The sequence below is a fragment of the Dryas octopetala genome, chromosome 4 (assembly GCF_963921425.1).
Source record: "Dryas octopetala chromosome 4, drDryOcto1.1, whole genome shotgun sequence".
NCBI lineage: Eukaryota > Viridiplantae > Streptophyta > Magnoliopsida > Rosales > Rosaceae > Dryas > Dryas octopetala.
This window is the reverse complement of record NC_141369.1, coordinates 25,901,343-25,922,836: the sequence shown is the minus strand read 5'-3', so window position 1 is coordinate 25,922,836 and position 21,494 is coordinate 25,901,343. Positions and strand designations below refer to the sequence as shown.

General features: G+C 36.7%; 4 protein-coding genes across 8 annotated transcripts; 3 read left to right on the top strand and 1 right to left on the bottom strand.

The window, feature by feature from the left end:
* The first annotated feature begins 1,077 nt into the window (after nucleotides 1-1,077).
* On the top strand, nucleotides 1,078-4,757 carry LOC147288926 (DCD (Development and Cell Death) domain protein). Of its 2 annotated transcripts, none has more exons than XM_086239784.1 (6): nucleotides 1,078-1,214; nucleotides 2,732-3,313; nucleotides 3,741-3,841; nucleotides 3,965-4,048; nucleotides 4,154-4,264; nucleotides 4,365-4,757. In XM_086239784.1, exons 2-6 carry the CDS (start codon nucleotides 2,761-2,763, stop codon nucleotides 4,410-4,412), a joined length of 897 nt encoding a protein of 298 aa, XP_086095910.1. In that variant the 5' UTR covers nucleotides 1,078-1,214; nucleotides 2,732-2,760; the 3' UTR covers nucleotides 4,413-4,757. The 2 variants fall into 2 exon arrangements, with proteins under 2 accessions (XP_086095910.1, XP_086095911.1); XM_086239785.1 differs by lacking the exon at nucleotides 1,078-1,214 and adding an exon at nucleotides 1,224-1,359.
* Nucleotides 4,758-8,340: 3,583 nt separating this feature from the next.
* Nucleotides 8,341-12,102, bottom strand: LOC147288925 (transcription/mRNA export factor). Its single transcript, XM_086240076.1, has 5 exons — nucleotides 11,963-12,102; nucleotides 11,637-11,724; nucleotides 11,403-11,497; nucleotides 9,813-9,889; nucleotides 8,341-8,686 (listed from the first exon to the last, which is right to left on the bottom strand). Coding segments are annotated over exons 1-5 (336 nt in total). The 5' UTR covers nucleotides 11,965-12,102; the 3' UTR covers nucleotides 8,341-8,612.
* Nucleotides 12,103-12,320: 218 nt separating this feature from the next.
* On the top strand, nucleotides 12,321-15,863 carry LOC147288924 (Peptidase family M48 family protein). Of its 3 annotated transcripts, none has more exons than XR_015121742.1 (10): nucleotides 12,321-12,620; nucleotides 12,798-12,855; nucleotides 12,937-13,004; nucleotides 13,135-13,314; nucleotides 13,455-13,551; nucleotides 13,735-13,844; nucleotides 13,943-14,076; nucleotides 14,155-14,335; nucleotides 14,777-14,874; nucleotides 15,578-15,863. XR_015121742.1 is itself a non-coding variant. In XM_086240075.1 (9 exons), exons 1-8 carry the CDS (start codon nucleotides 12,399-12,401, stop codon nucleotides 14,306-14,308), a joined length of 1,023 nt encoding a protein of 340 aa, XP_086096201.1. In that variant the 5' UTR covers nucleotides 12,321-12,398; the 3' UTR covers nucleotides 14,309-14,335; nucleotides 14,777-15,031. The 3 variants fall into 3 exon arrangements, 1 of the variants encoding a protein (XP_086096201.1); XR_015121743.1 differs by lacking the exon at nucleotides 15,578-15,863 and adding an exon at nucleotides 15,013-15,046; XM_086240075.1 differs by lacking the exon at nucleotides 15,578-15,863 and having other exon boundaries at nucleotides 14,777-15,031.
* A 536-nt stretch (nucleotides 15,864-16,399) lies between these two features.
* On the top strand, nucleotides 16,400-20,603 carry SOX (sulfite oxidase). 2 transcript variants are annotated; one of them, XM_086239634.1, is made up of 12 exons: nucleotides 16,402-16,565; nucleotides 16,646-16,761; nucleotides 16,839-16,901; nucleotides 16,995-17,031; nucleotides 17,122-17,203; nucleotides 17,375-17,493; nucleotides 17,603-17,698; nucleotides 18,256-18,366; nucleotides 18,463-18,564; nucleotides 18,730-18,777; nucleotides 18,922-19,137; nucleotides 20,040-20,603. In XM_086239634.1, exons 1-12 carry the CDS (start codon nucleotides 16,491-16,493, stop codon nucleotides 20,154-20,156), a joined length of 1,182 nt encoding a protein of 393 aa, XP_086095760.1. In that variant the 5' UTR covers nucleotides 16,402-16,490; the 3' UTR covers nucleotides 20,157-20,603. The 2 variants fall into 2 exon arrangements, with proteins under 2 accessions (XP_086095761.1, XP_086095760.1); XM_086239635.1 differs by lacking the exon at nucleotides 16,839-16,901 and having other exon boundaries at nucleotides 16,400-16,565.
* Nucleotides 20,604-21,494: the final 891 nt, after the last annotated feature.

Here is a 21,494-nt window from a genome sequence, read left to right as displayed (position 1 = left end):
AAGGTTGGACCCTGCAAGGCTACTATGCATTGTATTCTCTCTTAGTCTCCTGGGTTGCCGACACTCAGACCGAGAACACGTACTCCAAAGTGGAATACTGGAATCTAATTTCGAACTCATCCAAATTGGCTGTACATGATGTTTCCTTTTAGTCTTTACAGTTCAATATTCACAATAAACACATGAATTTAGTTGGAGCAGTACTATGTAATTTGTGTATTTAACTTAAAAAATGCCAATGTCAAAAAGTAATCACCTTTATATATTCCAATAATGCAATGCATGATAGGGTTCAAAATTAATGTAGGAGTGGTTGTCACATGCACTAGCTATCATTTGGCTATAACATCGATCTTTTGCTTTGAATAGCATTCAATTGATTTAACGTCAAACTATAAGGTATCAAATAAGTAGTGGGATTTCCTTCATTTTTATGGAAAGTGGATGATGATTAAATAACATTTTGTTCTTTATCATTGCCGCCGACATGAATTAATCACGTAAACAACCTTTCCCTACCAAGCCAAGTTGGCACGTGACACTTGTCAAACAGACATTAATTTACCATAAACAAAAAATATCATTTACTTCAGAATATTTTTAGAGATCATTTAAGTAATTTGGCATGCTTAAAAAAAAAAAAGCCTAACCCGAAGTATCATAGTTAAGGAAAAAAATCCCTTTTAAACATAAAAATTCATAAGTATATATAAGCATGAGAAGTGATTTTTTTTTTTTTTTTGCTCTAACAACAGTATATACTCTAAAGTCTAAACTCAGTTTCCAAATTTTGGAACCTTTTTACATCCATTTACATTACTTAAGTCTACCATAGTATTCCTTGGCAAAAAAAAAAAAAGTCTACCAGTATTTTAAAAATAAAAAGGGTCTAAAATTGAAGGTTCTTAATATTTTGAGGTATAAACTATAAAGTGGTTGTCTAATTGGCCTACCTACTAGCCGGTGTCTAAATTGAATACAGTATACAGTATTACAGTTATACATAAAAAGATGAATTGATCAATGGTACGTGTCACTGTGTCAGTGCGCCTCATGACCACAAAAGAGATTCAAAATCCAAAGTGGCAACAGATGTAACTCAGTAAACAGACAAGGGTAGTTACGGAAAACTATGTTATATATACGGGAATAATAGTCCAGCTGGTCTCCTCCTCTGTCGTGTCTTCCGCTTTCACAGGGCAAGCAGATAAAAGGTACACCATCTGATCCCCAAATCTAGGGTTCTCTAACTAGAGCAAAGATCACTGTTATTCCCCAAAATCAAGGCCTTCAGGGCTTTCAGTTTCGTCTTTAAACCTATCAATTGAGCTTCTTTTTGTTTACTCAAACTATTATTTGGTAATTACTCAGCACATTTTGCAAATTGCATCTTGTTCGTCTTCAATTTCGGTTGCTCTACACTTTTTTTTTTCTCTGAAATGCGTGCTTTGGATCTTCGATTTGGTTAGTCTATATTGATGTGCAGGGAAAGCTTTTTGATTTGTGTGTTTTCTTAGCTGATTAGTTCATTTTCAGGTCCAGATTTGGAGTCATGTTGGTAGTTAAAACTGGGGTAGTTCCATTTTTTTTTTTTCTGTCATTTGGTTGACTTTTAAGCTTGTGTAAATTCGTTCTTTTGCTTGTTTGGTTGGTTAGAAAACGGAGTGAACGATGAAATAGAAATCTGGTACTCAAATTTTAAACTTCTTCAGGTATCTGGGGCTTTTAGGCTCTGTTTGTTTCATGGGAAATCAAATGTTAAGTAAACTTTGATAAAACTTCGTTTTCCAGCTGCCGGTTTATTTCCAAATCCTTAAAATCTTGAGAGGAAAATCTCTTTTAGTGGAAAAATGCAGAGAAATGGCATCCCATTTTATAGTGGAGTAAATTTTTTTGCAAACTCAGTTGGAAATGTTTGAAACTATCGAGTATCGATTTTGTGTATGGAAAAATGTTAGGAAGCTAAAGTTTAATAAATTGGAAGTTTTAATGTGCGCACTTTCTCTAATTATGTGCAGATGTATTTCTGCTAAGAGTTGATTTGGATATGTTACATGCTGTGCATTGGTATAAATATCTTAAAATTATCTAGGTAGCCTTTTGAATATTGATCGTATGTTTAGTTTACTTTTAAAACCATACTGTCTCTTTTTAGAGGGAAATGATGATAATGCTTGCTGAGTATCATTCTAGGAATGTGTTTCTGGGAGGATTTTTAGCGTGTTAAAGAAATATTTTTAAAGCTTTGTACTTGTCTACTGATTATTAGTTATGTTGCACTTATTAAATGGTGTCTTGATTTGGTTATGAAAGTTATTATTACTCTGTAGGCCAATTTATCGGGAACATATGAGATGATGTCATGATTCCCTTATTCCCTTGCTCTTTTGGGTTTTGTTTTTTTTTTTTTCTTTTCTTGTGGGGGTGGATTATGTTCTTAATTTGAATGGTGTTAATTGAGCACATCATTGAACTATTAGATCTCATGTTATCAGTACATGCTATTTATATGACTCAATTATGAATGTTGTCAATTGTTTCTTTCTTATTTTATGGAATCTGCCGTTGATAATCTTTAATGGAAGTTGCTTTTGCCATTTGTTCAGTACTTACTTCCTTGGTGCTTTAAAAATGAAATAGATGTACTTTTTCTTGTTGTGTATATTTACTCTATGCTTTAACCTTTTGGGTTTAACTGATATTCTGTTCTCGTTTCTGAACTGTCTTATAGGATCTGTCAATCTGAGTAGGTTTTGCAAGATGGAGAGCATGCAAAGCTATTGGCAATTGGGTGATGAGCTTCGAGGACAGTCAAAAGTCGCAGAGGATCACAAATGGTTAATGGCTGCTTCAAAATTGGCTGAACAGACAAGGGCAAAGGGCGAGCGCATGAATAACCTTGACCTTTCAAAGGGCTCTACTGAAACAAGGGCAAGGGATAAATTTGGGTTCCAGGAAGATAACAAATTCGAAAACCTTAACTTTAACATGCTGAACTTGGACTCTAAAGTAAATGAAAATGTGAGCAAAAGTTCCTTTAGGAATGGTATTTATAACATGAATGCAGTTTACCAGAAAAACAATGCAAGCATTGTGGGAAACATGGCTGGTAACAAGTACAATGGCCATAGCCTCAGCAACAAGGAAGCCAACAACAGCAATAACAACAATAACAATGAAACTGCTACAGTTGAGAAAAGGTTCAAGACCTTGCCGGCAACCGAGACACTCCCACGAAATGAGGTGCTTGGAGGTTACATCTTTGTGTGTAACAATGACACAATGCAAGAAGATTTGAAGAGACAATTGTTTGGTAATTTTGATTCCTTCTTATCTCTCTTAAGAAACTCTTTATTTTTTTTACTGTTAAAACCTTTTCTAGGCTGAAACCCTGGGGTATTACTTAAAGACTTAAAGTATAGGTGAACATGATTCTGGCATTTAGCTGGCATATTTTGTATGATGCATTTGCAGAGATTCATGTAAAGGGTTTTGTAAGTTTATGCCCAGTGCTTAATAGCAATATACATAGGCATTTGAATGCTTAAATATCATAGATAGAAATATAATATGATTGGATAAATGATTATGATGTTTATACATATTCCTCTAGCCATGCAACTTAATTACTGGAATTACCAATAAATGCAGATTATGCTTTGAAATTATATAATTTATATTCCTTTTCTGACACTGTCAAGTGATTTGTGTATGTTTTAATCATTACATCTATTTGGCAGGTTTACCTCCAAGGTATAGGGATTCTGTTCGGGCAATTACACCAGGCTTGCCTTTGTTTCTTTACAATTATACAACACACCAACTGCATGGCATTTTTGAGGTTGGTTCTCATACTTTCTATGTATAATACTCATATATATTGACTGCAATATTCTTGGCAGCAGAGAATGTATGCTGACTATTATTTCTGCCCTTTTCAAATGGTTTTGTTACTTTTGTACAGGCAGCAAGCTTTGGTGGTTCAAACATTGATCCAACTGCTTGGGAAGACAAGAAGTGTAAAGGCGAGTCAAGATTTCCTGCTCAGGTAGAATTTTGATTGATAAAGTGGAAAACTTTTTCTTTTGATGTTTGGCATTTATCCAATTTATTGATGGAGACTGTTTGCCCTTCCCTTGGAAATAATCATTAGGTAAGGATCCGTGTTAGAAAACTCTGCAAGGCTTTGGAAGAAGATGCCTTTAGGCCAGTCTTGCATCACTATGATGGTCCCAAGTTTCGCCTTGAGCTGTCAGTTCCTGAGGTATGGTGGGAAAATAATAGGTTATCATTGTCTTCTTCTTTTGTTTCAGTTTTATTGGCTTTCATAAGAACCTATTTGATGAGTATTGATGATTCTGCAGACCCTGGATCTATTGGACCTATGTGAACAAGCAGGCTCTGCAGCATAAGCTAAATGTTGTCTGCAATATGTCAATGTAGTAGGTTTTGTGGTGCATGTCAGCTGTGTGTGCTTTTAACCGCTTTTCCATGGAGCGCAAGCTTGGGGGTTAAGTCTGGTTTTTTATATTATAGTTAGCGTGTGTGAGTGAGCGAGCCTGTTGAATAAGTGAGTGTGTATCTTGAAGATACTTGTTTAAGTTGCTGTATAACATTTGATAGCTTCTATGACATAAAAACAAAGTCGCAAGATGTAAAAGAGAAATGACCAACTGTGTAATGATAAAACCTGTGAAAGTCAAGTGTTCGATGTGTCCCTAATTTCATTTGTGCCTATAAACTGGAGTTTGGGATGACCATGTTTGTCGTTGTGTTTGGTTTGGTTTGGTAAAACAGAGAGTATCTACGGGTTGAACGTTTTTCAGGAGGTAAATTGTCAAGGTCATGAATCAGAATCAGATCCGTTTATAAACATATTTCCTTGGATTTAAACTTCGAATTGTGTCCCATGTTATGTTGTATATGTTCCATTGAATATTGAATTAGCATGTGTCAGATCGTAATCAAAGGCCGGCTCATTACTCATACTAAGTTTATATCTTTATAGTAATATAGTTTTCAATAAAATATTTTTAATTATAACGGTGGATTCTACGTATGAGAGAACAAGTAATTTATTTATATTGTTTGAGAAAGAATAAAACTTTTCTGACCGTGATGTATGTTTTGAAGCTTATCCTTATATCAAGTATTTATAACTAAAAAAAGCTGCAAGTGTTGAACTAAATATGTTGCCCAGCAGAGTGCTTGGTGTTCTTTTCAATATAACCATAACATTCAGTCAGCTGAACTAAATCTGTTCAAACCCATATCATAACCAAAGATGAAATATCCATAACATGATTAACCTCCGAAATCCGTGACATATAATATAACCAAGGCTGAAATTAAGTTTAACTTGTAGCAGCCACTAAAATAAAGGAAAGCAAGGCATTTCTTATAGTCTAAACTCCAAGTCCAACCTAATATAGGGATTACAAATTCAAATGAATCTTAAAACCCATAACCCAATCGATCGAGTACCTCGAGGCCTTCAATCTCGTTATTATAATTTTATTTGAAATTCATCCACATGCTGTCAAGCCTGTCATAGAACGTGCGCACTTGATCATCGTCATCATCATCATAAGACTGGGAATGGGATTGAGATGAAGAAGCAGCAGCACTTGTCTTGATTGGAATATTTTGCATATTATGATGACTTGGTTGAATGGTGAGAGGAGGAAGCCCTTGTTGATATTGAGATGATGAAGCACTTGCCAACATTGGAGGACAGTACTGCACATAACTGCTTGGTTGCAGGATTAGAGGAAGCCGTTGATCATATGCTGGCGCAACATTCGACGGTGCTGATGCTGATGATGAGCCGTTAGGATTATAGAGTGTCATGGCCTTGTGATCATGTTCCATATTTCCATACTGCACAGGGTGAACATTAATATGATTCCCAAACAAGTATATCTCAGGATTCTCCCACATGGTAGATGATGTTGATGCAGCTGCTGTGTCCTTAAACTTGAACGCATTTTGTGGAGGAGCGTACTCAGTGTTGTGCTCCATCCATGACAGGCCTCCATTTTCGTTCACCATCATCATTGAACCATTACCAGAGCTCTGACCCAATGCAAGCGTCTCAGAATCTGGGTGCAACCCCTGTATATATGCATGCATATATATTCACATTAGTAAGCAAAATTGTAATGCTACAAATAGAGAAAATTAGGGAGTTGATATTGGAGAGAAGCCACGCACAGTTGGTGGCATAGTGTCATGCATTAAAGCAGCGTCAGCACATTGCTGATTTGCCATGAGCTTATTATTGTACCACTTGTGCGCAGTGTCAATTCTGATCTCCAACTTGTGCAAGAGGTCAACCAATTGCTCCAACGAAAACTCATCAAGACGATCGTCCCATGTGGGAAACAGGGTTTCCAAACTGTCCTTGCTCAGCTTCTCAATCTCTTTGTTCATTTGCTTTGTTTGGTTGGCATAGTAGTCGGCCAAACCCTGAACCCTCCTTTTCTTGGAGTCACTGGACTTGTACTTGTGGATGATGTTCTTCACCTCTTCAGGGTTCTCAGGGAAGGTCTCAGCAGGTGGTTGATGATGGGACAGTTGCCCATTGTTCTCGTACATGATCAGACACACTTGCACATCGCAAAGTGTGCTCAACTCATAAGCCTTCTTCAGCAACCCCTTCGTTCTCTTTCGAAATGTGATCTTGCGATTTCGCTCGTTCTCTATTAGCTCCATCGGCAAACTTGCACGACGTCGTACCATGTTTGATTTCAGATCGATCTAATCAAGAAAAATATCAAGATTTTCGCCACCATAAATTAATTAAAAGTACGTACACACACAACGAACATGTAATGTAAAAACATAATTATCAAGGTCATCATTGTTTTACATTAAATTCAATGGTAGTAAATCAATCAATTCAATTAAGAATTAAATCTATACTAGTACTACTTCGGTACGTACTATTAAAACTACATGTATATTTAGGGTTTAGAGAATTAAAGATCATGCAATGTAAAGCATGTTATACATATATACATCCATCAAGAATCGATGCTGTGTAATTAGCATGTCACGGATCAATCATTGTTTTGAATTAAATTCAATGGTAGTAATTAAATGAACCAATTCAATCAAGAAAAAGAAATCAAAGAATTAAATCTATACTGAAATTACTTCGGTTCATTCTATTAAATGTTTTTCTATTTAAAATTGGATATACTACGAAATTAAATATATCAAAATATTACCAACTGCAAAAGAAAAGAAAAAAAGAAATTAGTAAGAAACTAAGAATTGCAAATCGATTGAACTAAAAGAATAAATTTTCAGACCCCAAAAAAAAAAAAAGGATTTTGATGGGTCCATTGCCTCTTTATGTCCGAGTGAGAGACCCATTGGGATTAAGAGTAGGCCATAGCCGCAGAGATAGGGTCTTTGTCTTAATCAAGATAAAACTATAGATAAACACGAATAATGAACTACTTATTCGTCAAGAACAAAATGCAAACATAAATCAAAACCCACAGGAAATATAGTAAAAGATAAGAAAAAAAAGAAGTAAGAAAGAAAACAAAGTGGTGATGAACAATAAACAATAGTGCAAGAAGCCAAGAAGGAGAAGTTACCTTCGTTAAGGTTTTAATGGCTTCTCTCTTCGGTGCTTTGATTAGATCCAATGCAGAATAAAGAAGGAGGTTTATGGGTCCTTTATATAAGAGGCATAAGGCATTGAGGTCTCATCTCTCGTCACCATTAAGGAAAGTGGATCGTAGTAATTGATTTTTTTTTTTTTTTACCTTCACAAGTAAATTGTTAATTTATCACCACGAAAAATCAGTTTTGTGATTCAAGAATCCAAATCTTTCCCTTTACAATCAAGGCAATCACCGGTAATTAAAAAGATATCATTTGATTTGCTTCCTTACTATTATAACGCGAGTACAAGGGTACAACTGTACAAGTGGAATTCTCTTTTTTCTTTTTCTTTTTTTCTTTCCTTTCCCAAACCCTTGCGGGCTGCGGTACGGGCGTACGGCTCATCGTTGAGTAAATTGAGTTGATTCTTTATTTATAATTTCCGTGTGACCGCCAATGGAGTTTCTTTCTTTAAAAAAAAAAAAAATTAAAAATTCTTTTGTTTTTTCTTTGTCTCATTCAAGCATGGATATGAATATCCCTACAAAAGAAAAAAGTATGATATTCATTGTAGTTGTTCATGAACCATGGCTAGCAATAACCAACATTTATAAACAATTAAATTGAAAAAACTACATGTTTCCATGTCCATGCGCTAACACCACAGTTCAACTCACAAAAAAGAGGGAAAAAAGGAAAAAAAAAAAAACAATGATCCTAGAAAAAAATAAACCATCAGCCATCAGTAGATATGTAAAATGTATATTATTATTACATGGGCATAGGTGATTTCAAGGTAGCTTTCCATAAGAACAATGACAATTCTCAAGCGTGTAGCTTTAATTCCCAGATATAACAGTTGCCTCCACCCTCCAAGCAATTCAACAGATGTTGGCACTTTTTCAATGCTGAACTAGTTTCCAATGAGTTTCATTCAGCAAAAGCTTCATCATATTCCTAAACTTACACAGTTACCAGACCATGATGGCCCATCAAAGTGCTGCTGACACGAGAAATGTACGAATTCTTTGCAAAAGCTCCGCCTTTATGGAATCAGGAATTGAGGCTGCATGGGCAAAGTGTTGACAAGTTATACCATTGTTAAAGCAAAACAATGCAAGAGGAAATAACAAATTTAAAGATTCAAAGCTGATTAATTGGGAAACAGGGAATCAACTACTGAATTACTTGAAGGTGGGGTGAGAGTGTCAAATCAAATCCAGGTAACTGAATCTCTTTTAATTCTAAAAGTTACATTCGACTGTGAATGACTCAATATCAAGTCGGTCAATTTCATTCGGACAAATGGCATGACACATTATCCCAATTGTTCAAATGAAGCTCAGTCTCACTTACAGAGGATTGCATTAGAAAGGAATGAATTAAAGTTGCAAGAATAAAAAAATAGAAAGGCATATTCTAAACCTGTATTGCCCTCAGAATGGAGGTAAAACTGGTAGAGATAATAGTACTGAGGATAATTCTAGCATTAATAAAGCCAAGATTATTTGATTTATTACACCCTATAGGATGCTTTCAGTGCTGCCTGAAAGATCAAATGTATATGAGCTTGGTGAGATGAAACCAAATTTAAGCTACATTTCCTAGTTCACAAAGTACCATAACAAGTTTTTGCTGACCCCTAATGTTCAATACCACAGAGTACAGCCACATCATCACCAGTCACCACAAGGTCCAAAAGGCCACTTTCCCCTGGCTCTGACAGAACCACAGTTGCAGCTGCCTAACCCACCCATACTACAGAATACAAGACCACCACTCTGACCCACGCCACCCACTCTACTTCATTACAAATCCACAGAAACCCCACCATCTAGACATTTCCTGCTCCCTTGTGGACACCACTAGGGCATTTTACAGAGACCCAACTCCTCCCACTCATCCTCCATGCTTTCTCTTCCCATGAAGACACCACCATCTGTAGACTCTCAATACTACCTTTGTTTTACGCTCTCAATACTACCTCTGCATTACGCACACAAAATACAGTATGGCATAGAGAGAATTGTTAAGATAAGATGTACAAGTTCTCCAAGAAGGTGATATTTTTAAGCAAACCATGCAAAAAATTCCAAGAAAATCGAGGTGTTTTATGCAACCATGATCAATTACTACCATGCAGACAATCAAAAGGAAAAATTAAGAAAAGAAAGAAAGAAAGAAAGACTTACCTCTGCCCTTTGGGGTGATTACGTGTACAAGGTCATCTACAGTAACATTATTCCTCCCTTTTTTCTTTATAAATGCCCTACCATTATTAAGATACAAATGGGTTAAAGATGCCCAAAAAGCAACATTGATAATAAACACTTGGTCGAGTGTATGAAAACTTTAAGTTCGATGAATAGAAACAAATTTTCACTATTTACTTTTATAACTCAAATTAACGAAAAGTTATAGGAGCAAAGAATTCATTCATAGAGGCAATATGCATACGGATTAACAGAATGTGAACCATTTATGACATCAAACATAGTAGCATTACCAACAGGCAAGATGGCAATGTTCAACATAGCACATGCATAATGGAGGGTTTGGTAAAGAAGTTATCTGAATACTGAATAGTCCATGGCTGAAGCTATCCTAGCATCCGGTTATATGATCATACACCAATAGCATAGTTAGCCATTTGGTTCCTCCATTGTCCCACATTATCTGTGTAGTTGACCATTGATAGATAATTCCATCATTAGGATGTTGAAATCCCAAAGACAAGATCCCAGTTCACGGAATCATTGAGCACCTAGGACCACATCGCAGCCACCTAGAGTAAGAAGTTGGAAATCAACCCTGAATTGGTAGTCTTGTAAAGTAACCAGCAACCATGGGCACTGTCTTGTGCAAGTGAGCATATTTCTGTTAGCCACCATGACCTCAAAATGATCTTCCCCAAGTGTGTGGCAATAGAGTCTACGTGCAAGTGATGAATCTATAAGGTTACGAGGGCTGCCCAAATTGATATTGTAATTTGTAACTGAAGTTTTTCTAACACGGGACTTGATTTTGACGCATCATAAATCAAGCGAGGGCATGTAAAGAGATTTCAAATTGTTCTATATCTTCAGGTTCCTATGTTCCTCATTTATTTCAAGGGTATACCCTTTATTGGAAATAATGTCTTATGTTTGCAACTATTGCCTGGTATCCACCTTTCAACAATTATAACAAAGCTACTTGTTGCATCTTTCCTCAGCTACTTCTAGAGTCAACATCTTGATGGTGGGAGTCGGTCATGGCATGTTTGATAGAGCCTTCGATGGGCTAGGCTGGTGTTGTTATGTACCTCCTGTAATCCACATTGGCTAATTTTGGGGCTAGTAAAGAGTACATGAACACTTGGGCCTCTTTCATCTAATTTTCCACCATCGCCCAAGTAGGAAGCATCAGTGACTCCCCTCTCCTCTGAGATGTGATTGTTCTATGGGAAGTTGTACTGTAGTAACAGAATCCTATTTCTTTGATCGACTAGCATAATGATTTTCTTGAGAAATTTGCTACTGAGAAATAAACCCCCCTCATTACTTATCAAATAAGAAAAATTACTGCTTACTGAAGCTACAGTCAGTAATCGTTATGAATTGATCACAAAATTGTAATTGATATCTATCCCAAGTCATTTTGCACCATAAAACCACTCCAATTATAACAACAATCCCATATCATTCCAATGATCGTGACTGATGTGGTTCAAGGAATTTAGGTGAAAAGAAAGTAACTAGGGAATAGTAGCGGCCTCAAAACAGAAAAACGTAGAATAATACCTGCAAAGAGCCTTCATTTCATCCTTCCACCCACACTCCATTAGCCTTTCCCTCAGAAGCTCCATTAATCGCTCTTTTTCACCGCTCTCAATCAACTATCAGGCAATAAATTCGAACCAGAAACCGGAAAGCTCTAAGTTAGCTCAAGAAACCAAAAAAAAAAAAGGAAAATATTTTCCTCAGACTGTCAGACCCTCAGCTAAAAAAAATTAAAAATCAAAATCAAATCTTTACCTCGATATTGATAAGCTCTTGAAGAGTGGGCTCTTTTTCTTGATTGTCTACAACATCCGGCGTTGGCGGACGATTTACCGATTTCCTCCTTTTTGTTATAAACAAAAGATGGAGGAGATTTTATTAAAAATCCATTCTTTCCGAGATATTATATGCAAAATAAAAATACAAAAAAAAAAAAAGGTAGAATAAAGCTAGCTGAGCCAGCAAGAACTACTCTACTCAAACAAACAGTAAACCTTAACGTTGTAATTCCTTAAATTTTTTTTCCAGGAAAACTTTTCCATCAATAAAAAAAAAGCCCTAGCTTCGGTTAGGAAACTAACATGGTTTTATGCTTTTAGCTATCACGAGCAAGAAATCGGCAGCCTCGCTCGAACTCAACACTCTGCGACTTGAAGAGGAGAGAAAAGTAGATGAGCACACCCAGTCAGTCATACGAATACGATGGTTGATGAATGATTATGAAACTGATTAAACTGCAGATAAACGATGTCGTCTCCAAAAGTCAAACGGTGTGGCTTGAATTGGGCCCTATCAAACCAACGTAATGTTTATTGGGCCGGTTCTCCTTCTGGGCCTTATTGTCCTCTTGGCCCTTACCCTTCAAAAAAAATGACGTACGCCGGCCAACGGAAAGCGAAATGGCGCCAAACAGTCACCATAGGAACGGCTGTGGACACAAACGCGAAACGTACGAACGCTTGACGCTCATATGCGCCTCGACTCTGTGACTCTCTCTGACTCCGTCTCTCCGCTTCTATGGCTTCCGTGCCCCTTTCTTCTCTCTCCCTGACGCAGAACCCTAATTCTCTCAGTTTTAGCTCCATAGCTTCCGATCATTTGAGGTGTGGTTCGCCTAATATTGAATTCGGCAGCACCATCAACAAGTATGGGAGAGTTAGGGTTCCGGTCTGCAGAGCTGCCTCTGTTGTCTTTCGCGACCTCGATGCCGATGATTTTCGGCACCCTCTCGATAAACAGGTGTGGTTAATTGTTTTACTCTTTTTCCGAATAGTTATGTTGCGTTTGTTTCTCGAGAAAAAGTAAATATGATGAAAACAAAATCCACAGCGCAACAGCCTAATTCAGTTCTTTAGTTCAATTTGCATTAGGACTAGCTTTCTTACAGGTTTGGAATTTTCTTTCCTTATTATGCAGAACACGCTGATTTTGAGGGCGATTCCAGGATTAAATGAACTTGGAAAGTTTCTTTTAGGTAATAGGCATCTAATTTGTGTAGAATTAAACTTGTGTTAAGCTGTGTTTGTCAATTTTTCTTGTTCGATTGGCATTGCAGGGTCTGTTGCAGAGCAAGTCATGCTTCTTGAGAATATTGGAACATCCCTTCTCGTTTCTAAAAACCAGGTTATTCAATTGTTGAGTATAATATAAAACAAATTAATCTCAGATTCTATTTTTGGAAGTCCGGATTGTGCATGACATTTAATGCTATCAGCTTATGTAATACTTTTAACTTATTTTTTTGTGTTTTCAGCTTTCTGAACTACATCAATTGATGGTTGAGGCTGCGGAAATTCTCAATATTGATGCTCCTGATCTATATGTTCGTCAAAGTCCTGTACCAAATGCATATACTTTAGCAATAAGTGGTAAAAAGCCATTTGTTGTTGTTCATACTAGCCTTGTGGAGCTTTTGACACGAGAAGAGTTGCAGGTCAGCAGTTATCTCTTTGAGTTTGTTGTTTACCCCTTATTTTAATGGGCAACTTCATTCATAATTTTTTTTTTTGGGGGAGTGAATGCTGTCTTTCAAAGGATGCAGGTATTAACTTCCACTGTTGAACTTACTTTTAGGCTGTTTTGGCTCATGAGTTGGGTCACCTGAAATGCGACCATGGTGTGTGGCTGACATTTGCAAATATTCTTACCCTTGGAGCTTATACCATACCTGGTAGGTGTTTCGTACTCTTGTGCTTAGTTAAGGCAGTTTGGTTACTTTTGTTATATTTGATTGTGTTAATTAAGGCCCATGTCATGTTTATTGTCATAGTCATAGTTGACCCAAAATTGTTTGGATCCCCCAACAGTCCTCCTAAAGAGATGTATATGTTTTGAATACTTGTGTTATTCATAGGGCTTGGTGGAATGATTGCTCAGAGTTTAGAAGAACAGTTATTTCGTTGGCTTCGAGCAGCAGAGCTAACTTGTGATCGTGCAGCTCTTCTTGTTGCACAAGACCCAAAGGTATACAACCTCCAGAAGCTACATGCTTTCCAATTAACTTGCTGTTTCACATCAGTTATCTTGATTATCTGATATCCATTTTGATGTGCCCACAAGAGGTGGTCATCTCTGTTCTGATGAAATTAGCTGGGGGATGCCCATCTATGGCTGATCAACTAAATGTGGATGCATTTTTGGAGCAAGCTCGTTCCTATGACAAAGCTTCTTCAAGCCCAGTAGGGTGGTATATAAGGTAAGCAACAGCATGCATATAGCACCTGGTCCTAATGTTGTGGTATCCTAGGGTTGGTTTTTAACTTGTGCTGTACAGAAATGCTCAAACGAGGCAACTCTCACATCCTCTGCCGGTTCTACGTGCTCGTGAAATTGATGAATGGTCAAGAAGTCAAGATTACAAAACTCTTCTGAAACATGCAACAGAGATCACTGCTGCACAGAAAGTTTTAACAACACCCCGCAGATAGAGTCAAAATCCGAAGCAGTGTGAAAAGGTGCCACCTTGTTTCTCTGTTTCATTTTAAAGTCTGTTTGCTCTTCGAAGACATAGTCTTGCAGAAATATCCTTTTTCTTAACAAATTTGTAAGAAATCTATGGTTATGTTACAAAGAAGAAAAATCATTTTACTTTATCTATGGTTTTATGGAACAAAGAAATATGTCTGACTAATCGACTTGCTGGTCCTTGTAAGTTGCTTGCCACTTTAGGATAGTTGCTCCTTCCACCAAAAAGAAAAAAGCATAGATTTCTAAGTACTATGAACCATGGAATTTAGGGTCACACTCATTCACCATTGCATGCACCTTAATTATGTATACTGCTTTGCTTTGATTAGACTTCACTTTTGGTTGCTTTGCTTAGGTTTTTGTTATTGTTTCTTATGATATACTAACATGCTCCTTTTACGTTCATTATGCCCTGCGTCACAACAAAGAGCTCTGGAAATAAAGAGGGATATGCTAAGAGTTTTATCTGCTGTAAAGTCTTGCCGTAACTAGATTCTGCAGGTTGAGGATGCATGAGTCGTAACTCGTAAGTTGAGTAATTTGGCTTGTCATCTTGTGCAAATATAAAAGATGTATAGTTTTTGTAAGTTATAGTAATACTTTCTTCATAGAATCAGGTTGTTTATAATTCTTGATGGACACTTTTTCTTTTTCTATATATCAGAAATTTTATTTGGTACTTCCTTGATGGAGTCAGATGCGCCAATTCTTGTTTTAGTTAAATGCACTGTGAATCTATGATGTATTGTTTTTGTTGTCAAATAACATATATATTTATGGAATTCTTTGGCATGCCTCCACAAGGCAATGATATAACATGCATAGCCCAAAATAAAAGTCTGATTTTGATTGGTATGAGAAGTGCTGCATTTTTTATGTACTAGAAATCTGGTACTTAAAGGCATAAAATGGGTGGAAAAGGGAAAAGAGAGAAAATTAGGAAAGTTTGGTGTTGGTTGTATTCCTATAAGCCGGAATGCTGGTGGCATGAATTGCATGAAGTTGGCTACTGCCCTATAAAAAGTGACCCTTTGTTAGACCCTTGCCCATTCAGTTGTTATAACACCCACAAATTGCTTAATTTGCTTAGAGTAAACATGGCCTCCACCATTTCCCACATTCCAGCATTTGCTCTACCTTGGCTTTTCTTCTCCTTTTGAATATCCTCATTCCTTTTCATTATGCTTCCGCTCATCAACCATTGTCTCTTTTCCATCCTCCAATTGCAGACTCTGCTTCAGATGTTGAAATCGCTGCGATGAAAGCTCCCACTCCTATTTTGTGCGCAAGGGAGGCACCTACTGAACAGCAGCAGTCAATGTCTCGGAAGCTAAGGGTTTAATGAATATGTTAGATCAATGATGAATTTATGTCAATCACTTCTATAAATAATGATTTTAGAAGAAACATATAAACAGCCATCGACTTGTATTTTGTGTCCGACTGTTTGAGAATTAATAATGACACGACATGTGGTTGAAATAATACTCATAGAGCATATAAGTGTTTTATGTTTGACTGATCTTTTATGTACTCTGTCTCCCTCTCTGATTAATTATTGGGTTGCTTGAACTATGAAATTTGGACGGACCTACTAAGTAGAATTGTATTTCTCTACAATATTAGAGATGTTTTAAATTTGAATCTACTTTCCCCATATGAGTAAATAAATGAAATTTGGATCCTCTCTCATGAGCCTATGTTTGCATCAACAAATCAATTAGATCACAATACAATTTTATAAATTTATTTTGTGATTCATTTATTTATAAAATTAAGTTAATTGACAGACACAAATACACAATGCATTAACGGATGATAAATTTGGAAAGTTTTTTTTGGTTGGTAATTAGGAAAGTTTTTTTCAAGATCGCATAAAGTAATTCCCATAATTTATATCCAGCATTACTGAATAAATTGGGAGAAACAAAAGGCGCCGATGGTTTCACAGCGGTCCGCGTTAAATAGAAAATAAACGGTTTTGGACCTCCGGCCCAACCACAGCAACAGTCCAAAAACGCACACCTCACTCCTAGAAAATGGCCTCTGTCATTCGTTAGCCCCGAGGAGTTACATTTTTGGTCTGTTTCTCTCTCAGTGTGTCTGGCAATCGGCAGTAGTGGAAGGAAGAAAGATTTGAGAATGCCTGGCGTGGAAGGGCCTTCAGATTACTCGCGGGAGCCAGCTCGGCATCCAAGCCTCCAAATCAATGCCAAGGCCAGCCTCTTCTTCTTCAATTCATTCTCTTTGATTCTATATCCAAAATTATTCCTGAATTCTTCTTCAATTAATTACAGGAACCTTTCAATGCGGAGCCACCACGTTCAGCTTTGGGTTCCTCCTACGTGACTCCCGTGGATTTGTTCTACAAGAGAAATCACGGTCCTATTCCAGTAGTCGACGACATCCACAGGTCACATCTCAATCAACCAAAGCTTTCAATTCTAAATCTTCCATTTTTTAATTCTTCCAACCTTGTTTGCCAAGCAGTTACTCTATTTCCATATCCGGGTTAATAGAAGATCCCAAACACCTCTTTTTCAAAGATATCAGGTGAATTCTTGCCACTTCGATACGTAGTATATTGTATATGCTTTTTCTAAACAAATTGGATTTTTTGCACCGGCTATGTTATCATAATGACAGGGCGCTTCCCAAGCATAATGTCACTGCCACATTACAGGTATGTTATGCCATTTTTATGCATTCGGTTTTGCATCAATTTATGTTTTTATTCCACTTTAATCAGATTTGGTTGGTATGGGTTACAAAGTGTGCTGGTAATAGAAGGACGGCTATGAGCAAAACCCGGACTGTGAAGGGAGTAGGGTGGGATGTTTCTGCCATAGGAAATGGTTCGTTGCTCTTTTCCTTCTTTCCTCCTCAAACTTTAGTGTTAAGCATTCATGTATTTTTTTAACGGATTTTCAACTACATTTTTTATACGATATATATACATATTTCTTTTCCAACTATTTTATGAATATACTGCCAAAGAAATCTTAGACAATATAAGCTCATTGCAGCTGTTTGGGGTGGTGCAAAATTGGCTGATGTTCTCGAACTCATTGGAATACCCAAGTTCACAGGTGCCACAAAATCAGGTGGAAAACATGCTGAATTTGTAAGCGTTGATAAGTGTAAGGTACAAACTTGGATAATTAATTGTTACCCCGAAGCCTCTTCTGTTGTTTTGTTTGATAGAGAAATTTTATATCCATTCTGATAGTTAGAGGAATGACTACAAATTATAGGAGGAACATGGAGGCCCCTACAAGGCATCGATTCCACTAATTCAGGCCACAAACCCGGAAGCAGATGTTTTACTTGCTTATGAGATGAATGGAGAGGTAAGTTTAGGAAAGTTGATGTTTTGCTTGTCTATCCTAAACGTATGCCACTTCTCAATACAAGAAAGGTGAGAGAGGAAGAAGAAAAGAATGAGAACAAATAAAATTAAAATGAAAACTATAAACTATTTTGAAACTGTTTTTAGTTTTTAATTTAAAAACCTTTCTATGTTTTCTTCCTCTTTTTTTCTTTCACATCTCTAATCTCCTTTTCACCTCCTGTCCCCTCTCTTTCTTTAAACTAAAAAGAAAAAAATTACAAAAGGCAAAGATGTTACCAACAGGCTCTTAGTTATTATTCTAAATCAGGGACCTTGCAGATTGTGAATTGTGAGTTTTGAGTTCAGCAATAAGTTGCCTGTGTTTTTTTTAGTGTTAATGTGATTTAACTGACAGGTTTACTTCAACAGAACTGTGTATTTTGTATATGTACCTGTTGCATGTGGGTCTGTCTTGTGTTTTTGACATTATCTCCTTTTTCTTTCTGCCTAATAGTTTCTTTGGTAATTCAGTTTTTGGCACATGAAAAATTAATATATTCTTTTATTATGTCAAAGCCCCTAAACAGGGATCATGGGTATCCATTGCGTGTCGTTGTCCCTGGTGTTATTGGAGCCCGCTCGGTTAAATGGCTTGATTCTATTAATATAATTGCAGAGGAATGTCAGGTTGGAATTGGATTCTTCAATTGATTTCTTTCTTTAATCTTTTTTTCTTCTTTCACACGTTTTTATATAAATCGAATTTACATCCCAACCTTGCAGGGTTTCTTTATGCAAAGAGACTACAAAATGTTTCCACCTTCAGTGAACTGGGATAACATTAATTGGTCCACCAGGAGGCCACAAATGGATTTTCCTGTTCAGGTATGGACATTTGTTATTCCTGCTAGTGTAGTTGTTTAACTTGTATTTGTTAAAAATTTATTGAGGAAAGACAATTTATCTTGTGCAAGAATTGTCAATGAATTTCTGATTTACAGTGTGTTTTATATTACCAATTGACTGACTAGTGAGGTTGCTGATTGACAGTGTGTAATTTGTTCTTTAGAGGATGTGAATGCAATAAAGCCTGGAAAGGTTAGTCCTATTTGCAACTTGAAGTTTTGTTTTTTATCTTTTATTCATTTGGATATGTTTAATTTTTACTTTGGAGTATGGCATGCACAAACACCTCAAGGGTTTATCAGATCTTTTAATCCTTTTAAAACATATATTATGCAGGTAAAAATTAGTGGGTATGCAGCATCAGGAGGTGGCCGTGGCATCGAGAGAGTAGATGTGTCTGTTGATGGTGGCAAAACCTGGGTAGAAGCTTCAAGATATCAGAGGACTGGCATCCCATACATTGCAGAGGACACAAGCAGTGATAAATGGGCATGGGTGCTTTTTGAGGCCACGGTTGATGTCCAACAGAGCATTGAGATTGTTGCAAAAGCAGTATGTTTAGATGATTCTGTTAATATATTATTTTTCATGATGGAATTTTCTCATTCTAGGAAGCTCACATGCACCAATTGATATCTAATCCTAATTTTTGTAAATAGGATGTATGCCATCTAAAATAGCCCATATCATAAGTGACATTAATAGATTACAAGGTTGGCAAACCTTGGACTCACTCAACTCTTTATAAGCTGATCCAGACAAATGGTTCACCTGGATCATCACCTAGCCCATTTCTGGAAACCAATATCCGTCAAAGGGTTGGGCAGTTTGACCAGTGGTTGGACTGTCTGCCCAGTGGACCTTTCCCCCACATGATATCCTTGTTGCCAAGCATGGCTTATAGAATTGTATTATTCTTATTTTATAAATAACCAACAAATAACCTGCAGCTGACTATCTTTAAGACAGTTTATTATATGCTTAAATGCAAGTCATATGGATAGAGAGGTACATTATTTATATGCGTGAAGTTTTACAACAAATATTAATCACATATTTCGAAATTTTGACATATGATTGTGCATTGGTCTGCAAAGTATTGTTTTTCTTTTGTGGCTGAGTTGCAAACATACTCTGTGAACATGACCTTTTGATAGACTTTTTAGGTGCTTATGACTTGAGTTTTATCCACGTGTTTTGGACTTGGAAACTTCTTATCCCTGTCACCTGCTTTGTTGGCATGTCTTGACTCAAGACTGTTCACTCAAGAGTATTTTAAATGCAATAGACTGCATCTGTGTCATTGATGCTATATCTTGTTATTGGGTTGGTAGTTTCTTTTATACAAAATCAACGGATGGTACAAATTAGTTTCTAGTGAATTGCATTATGTGTCATATCTTTGCCTATAGTTGGGACTTGCTCATGTTTTCCTCCATATCATTGATGTGCAGGTGGATTCAGCAGCAAATGTCCAACCTGAAAAAGTAGAAGACATTTGGAACTTGAGAGGAATACTGAACACTTCATGGCATCGGGTGCAAGTTCGAGTTGGTCACTCAAATTTGTAGGCCAAACACAAGAAAGAAAGTAAAAGATCGAATAGGTCATCATCTCATGTTGTAATCTGGGGTTGCCGCTTGCTCTTTGGGTAACATTGACTACCTTATGCTTTCCATGTACGACCTAATAAAATGGTTTTAGCGTGCCATTGATATTTAGACTTTAGAGGGTTGTTGAAGTCTTTTCCAATTATGCAAAGTGTATCTGCTTGGAATATGTAATTGCTGGTTATCCCTGAGTTTGGGCCATTGGTTGTGACTTTAAAAATGACTATTCCCACAGTGGCCCAAAAAAAAAAAAACTATTCCCACGGCCAAATTCGGTCTAAGCTGTTTTAATTGTGGGTTGTTTGGTTGCACTGTTAAAGATATTTTGTTCCCTGAAAAAAGAAAAAAGAAGAGACAAACAAGTTTTGCGAAAGCTCTACTTGACAAAGTCTGATTTTAAAAGTGTCTTATTATATGTATGCTTTTGGGGGAAATAGAGATGACTGATGAGTGCAGCGACAGCCACATAATTGACTCGTGTGTGAACAGAGAATGGAGTCAATGTAATAACTTATTAAATGATGAATGGGAAGGAACCATTAATTATTACCAATCCTTTTTATTAATTAATCCTTTTTCATATTAAGAATTTCAAATTTATATTTTAAATGATATAGTTACATGACTAACTTTAAGATTAATTTATTTTACAATATTAAAATATACACGTATAATAACCCATTATTTAGAATCCAAATTTGGAATCCTAGCCTTGTAGATTTCTAATTTTGTAATGGTTGCTTTCTCATATCAACCAACAATTTGGCATGAGTTTTCTTCCTGTTGCAAATGCACTTATGCAGCACACTTTGGATGAACCAACCAACCATCTCAAGCACCGAGGCGTGGCCTGTACTGGCTTGTCCTGTCCTACCTGCGTTCTTCTCTGGTCTTTGGTTTTCCCTCTCTGCTTTTCCTGTCTGCCATAGGCCCATAACTTAACTTGGCACATGTGAAAAGAACCATTAAACAACAGTGCGCTTTTGTTACCATCTGCAAAAAAATATAAAAAATGCGGGAGCTATCTTGGACGGTTGGCCTTAGATTCGTTTCATTTTTCTTTGTTTACCATTTGTTGCTTCTTAGCATATATCATGGCAACGACTTCGGTGGATTTATCTTTATATTATATCATCCATTGATTGAAATTGTATTATTACAATCATTCACACTTAATCTGAGACTAACAACAGAATAACTATAGCAACCACTCTTAGTGTACTACATGTGGATGTGTTCCAAAATAATATAAATTAAATAAAATGATATTGGGTTGAAGACTTGAAGGTGAATTTGATC

What these genes read in the sequence shown, in the direction of transcription:
- LOC147288924 (XM_086240075.1), top strand. Translation starts at nt 12,399, where the DNA reads ATGGCTTCCGTGCCCCTTTCTTCTCTCTCCCTGACGCAGAACCCTAAT. An exon ending in TGACACGAGAAGAGTTGCAG is followed by an intron (nt 13,315 to 13,454) that starts GTCAGCAGTTAT and finishes ACTTACTTTTAG; the next exon opens with GCTGTTTTGGCTCATGAGTT. An exon ending in TGGAGCTTATACCATACCTG is followed by an intron (nt 13,552 to 13,734) that starts GTAGGTGTTTCG and finishes TGTTATTCATAG; the next exon opens with GGCTTGGTGGAATGATTGCT.
- LOC147288926 (XM_086239784.1), top strand. Translation starts at nt 2,761, where the DNA reads ATGGAGAGCATGCAAAGCTATTGGCAATTGGGTGATGAGCTTCGAGGA. An exon ending in TTTGAAGAGACAATTGTTTG is followed by an intron (nt 3,314 to 3,740) that starts GTAATTTTGATT and finishes TCTATTTGGCAG; the next exon opens with GTTTACCTCCAAGGTATAGG. An exon ending in TTGAGCTGTCAGTTCCTGAG is followed by an intron (nt 4,265 to 4,364) that starts GTATGGTGGGAA and finishes ATGATTCTGCAG; the next exon opens with ACCCTGGATCTATTGGACCT.
- SOX (XM_086239634.1), top strand. Translation starts at nt 16,491, where the DNA reads ATGCCTGGCGTGGAAGGGCCTTCAGATTACTCGCGGGAGCCAGCTCGG. An exon ending in GTAGTCGACGACATCCACAG is followed by an intron (nt 16,762 to 16,838) that starts GTCACATCTCAA and finishes TTTGCCAAGCAG; the next exon opens with TTACTCTATTTCCATATCCG. An exon ending in AAATGGATTTTCCTGTTCAG is followed by an intron (nt 18,565 to 18,729) that starts GTATGGACATTT and finishes GCTGATTGACAG; the next exon opens with TGTGTAATTTGTTCTTTAGA.
- LOC147288925 (XM_086240076.1), bottom strand. An exon ending in GAAATGAAGGCTCTTTGCAG is followed by an intron (nt 9,890 to 11,402) that starts GTATTATTCTAC and finishes TAATAATGGTAG; the next exon opens with GGCATTTATAAAGAAAAAAG. An exon ending in AATCACCCCAAAGGGCAGAG is followed by an intron (nt 8,687 to 9,812) that starts GTAAGTCTTTCT and finishes TTGCCCATGCAG; the next exon opens with CCTCAATTCCTGATTCCATA.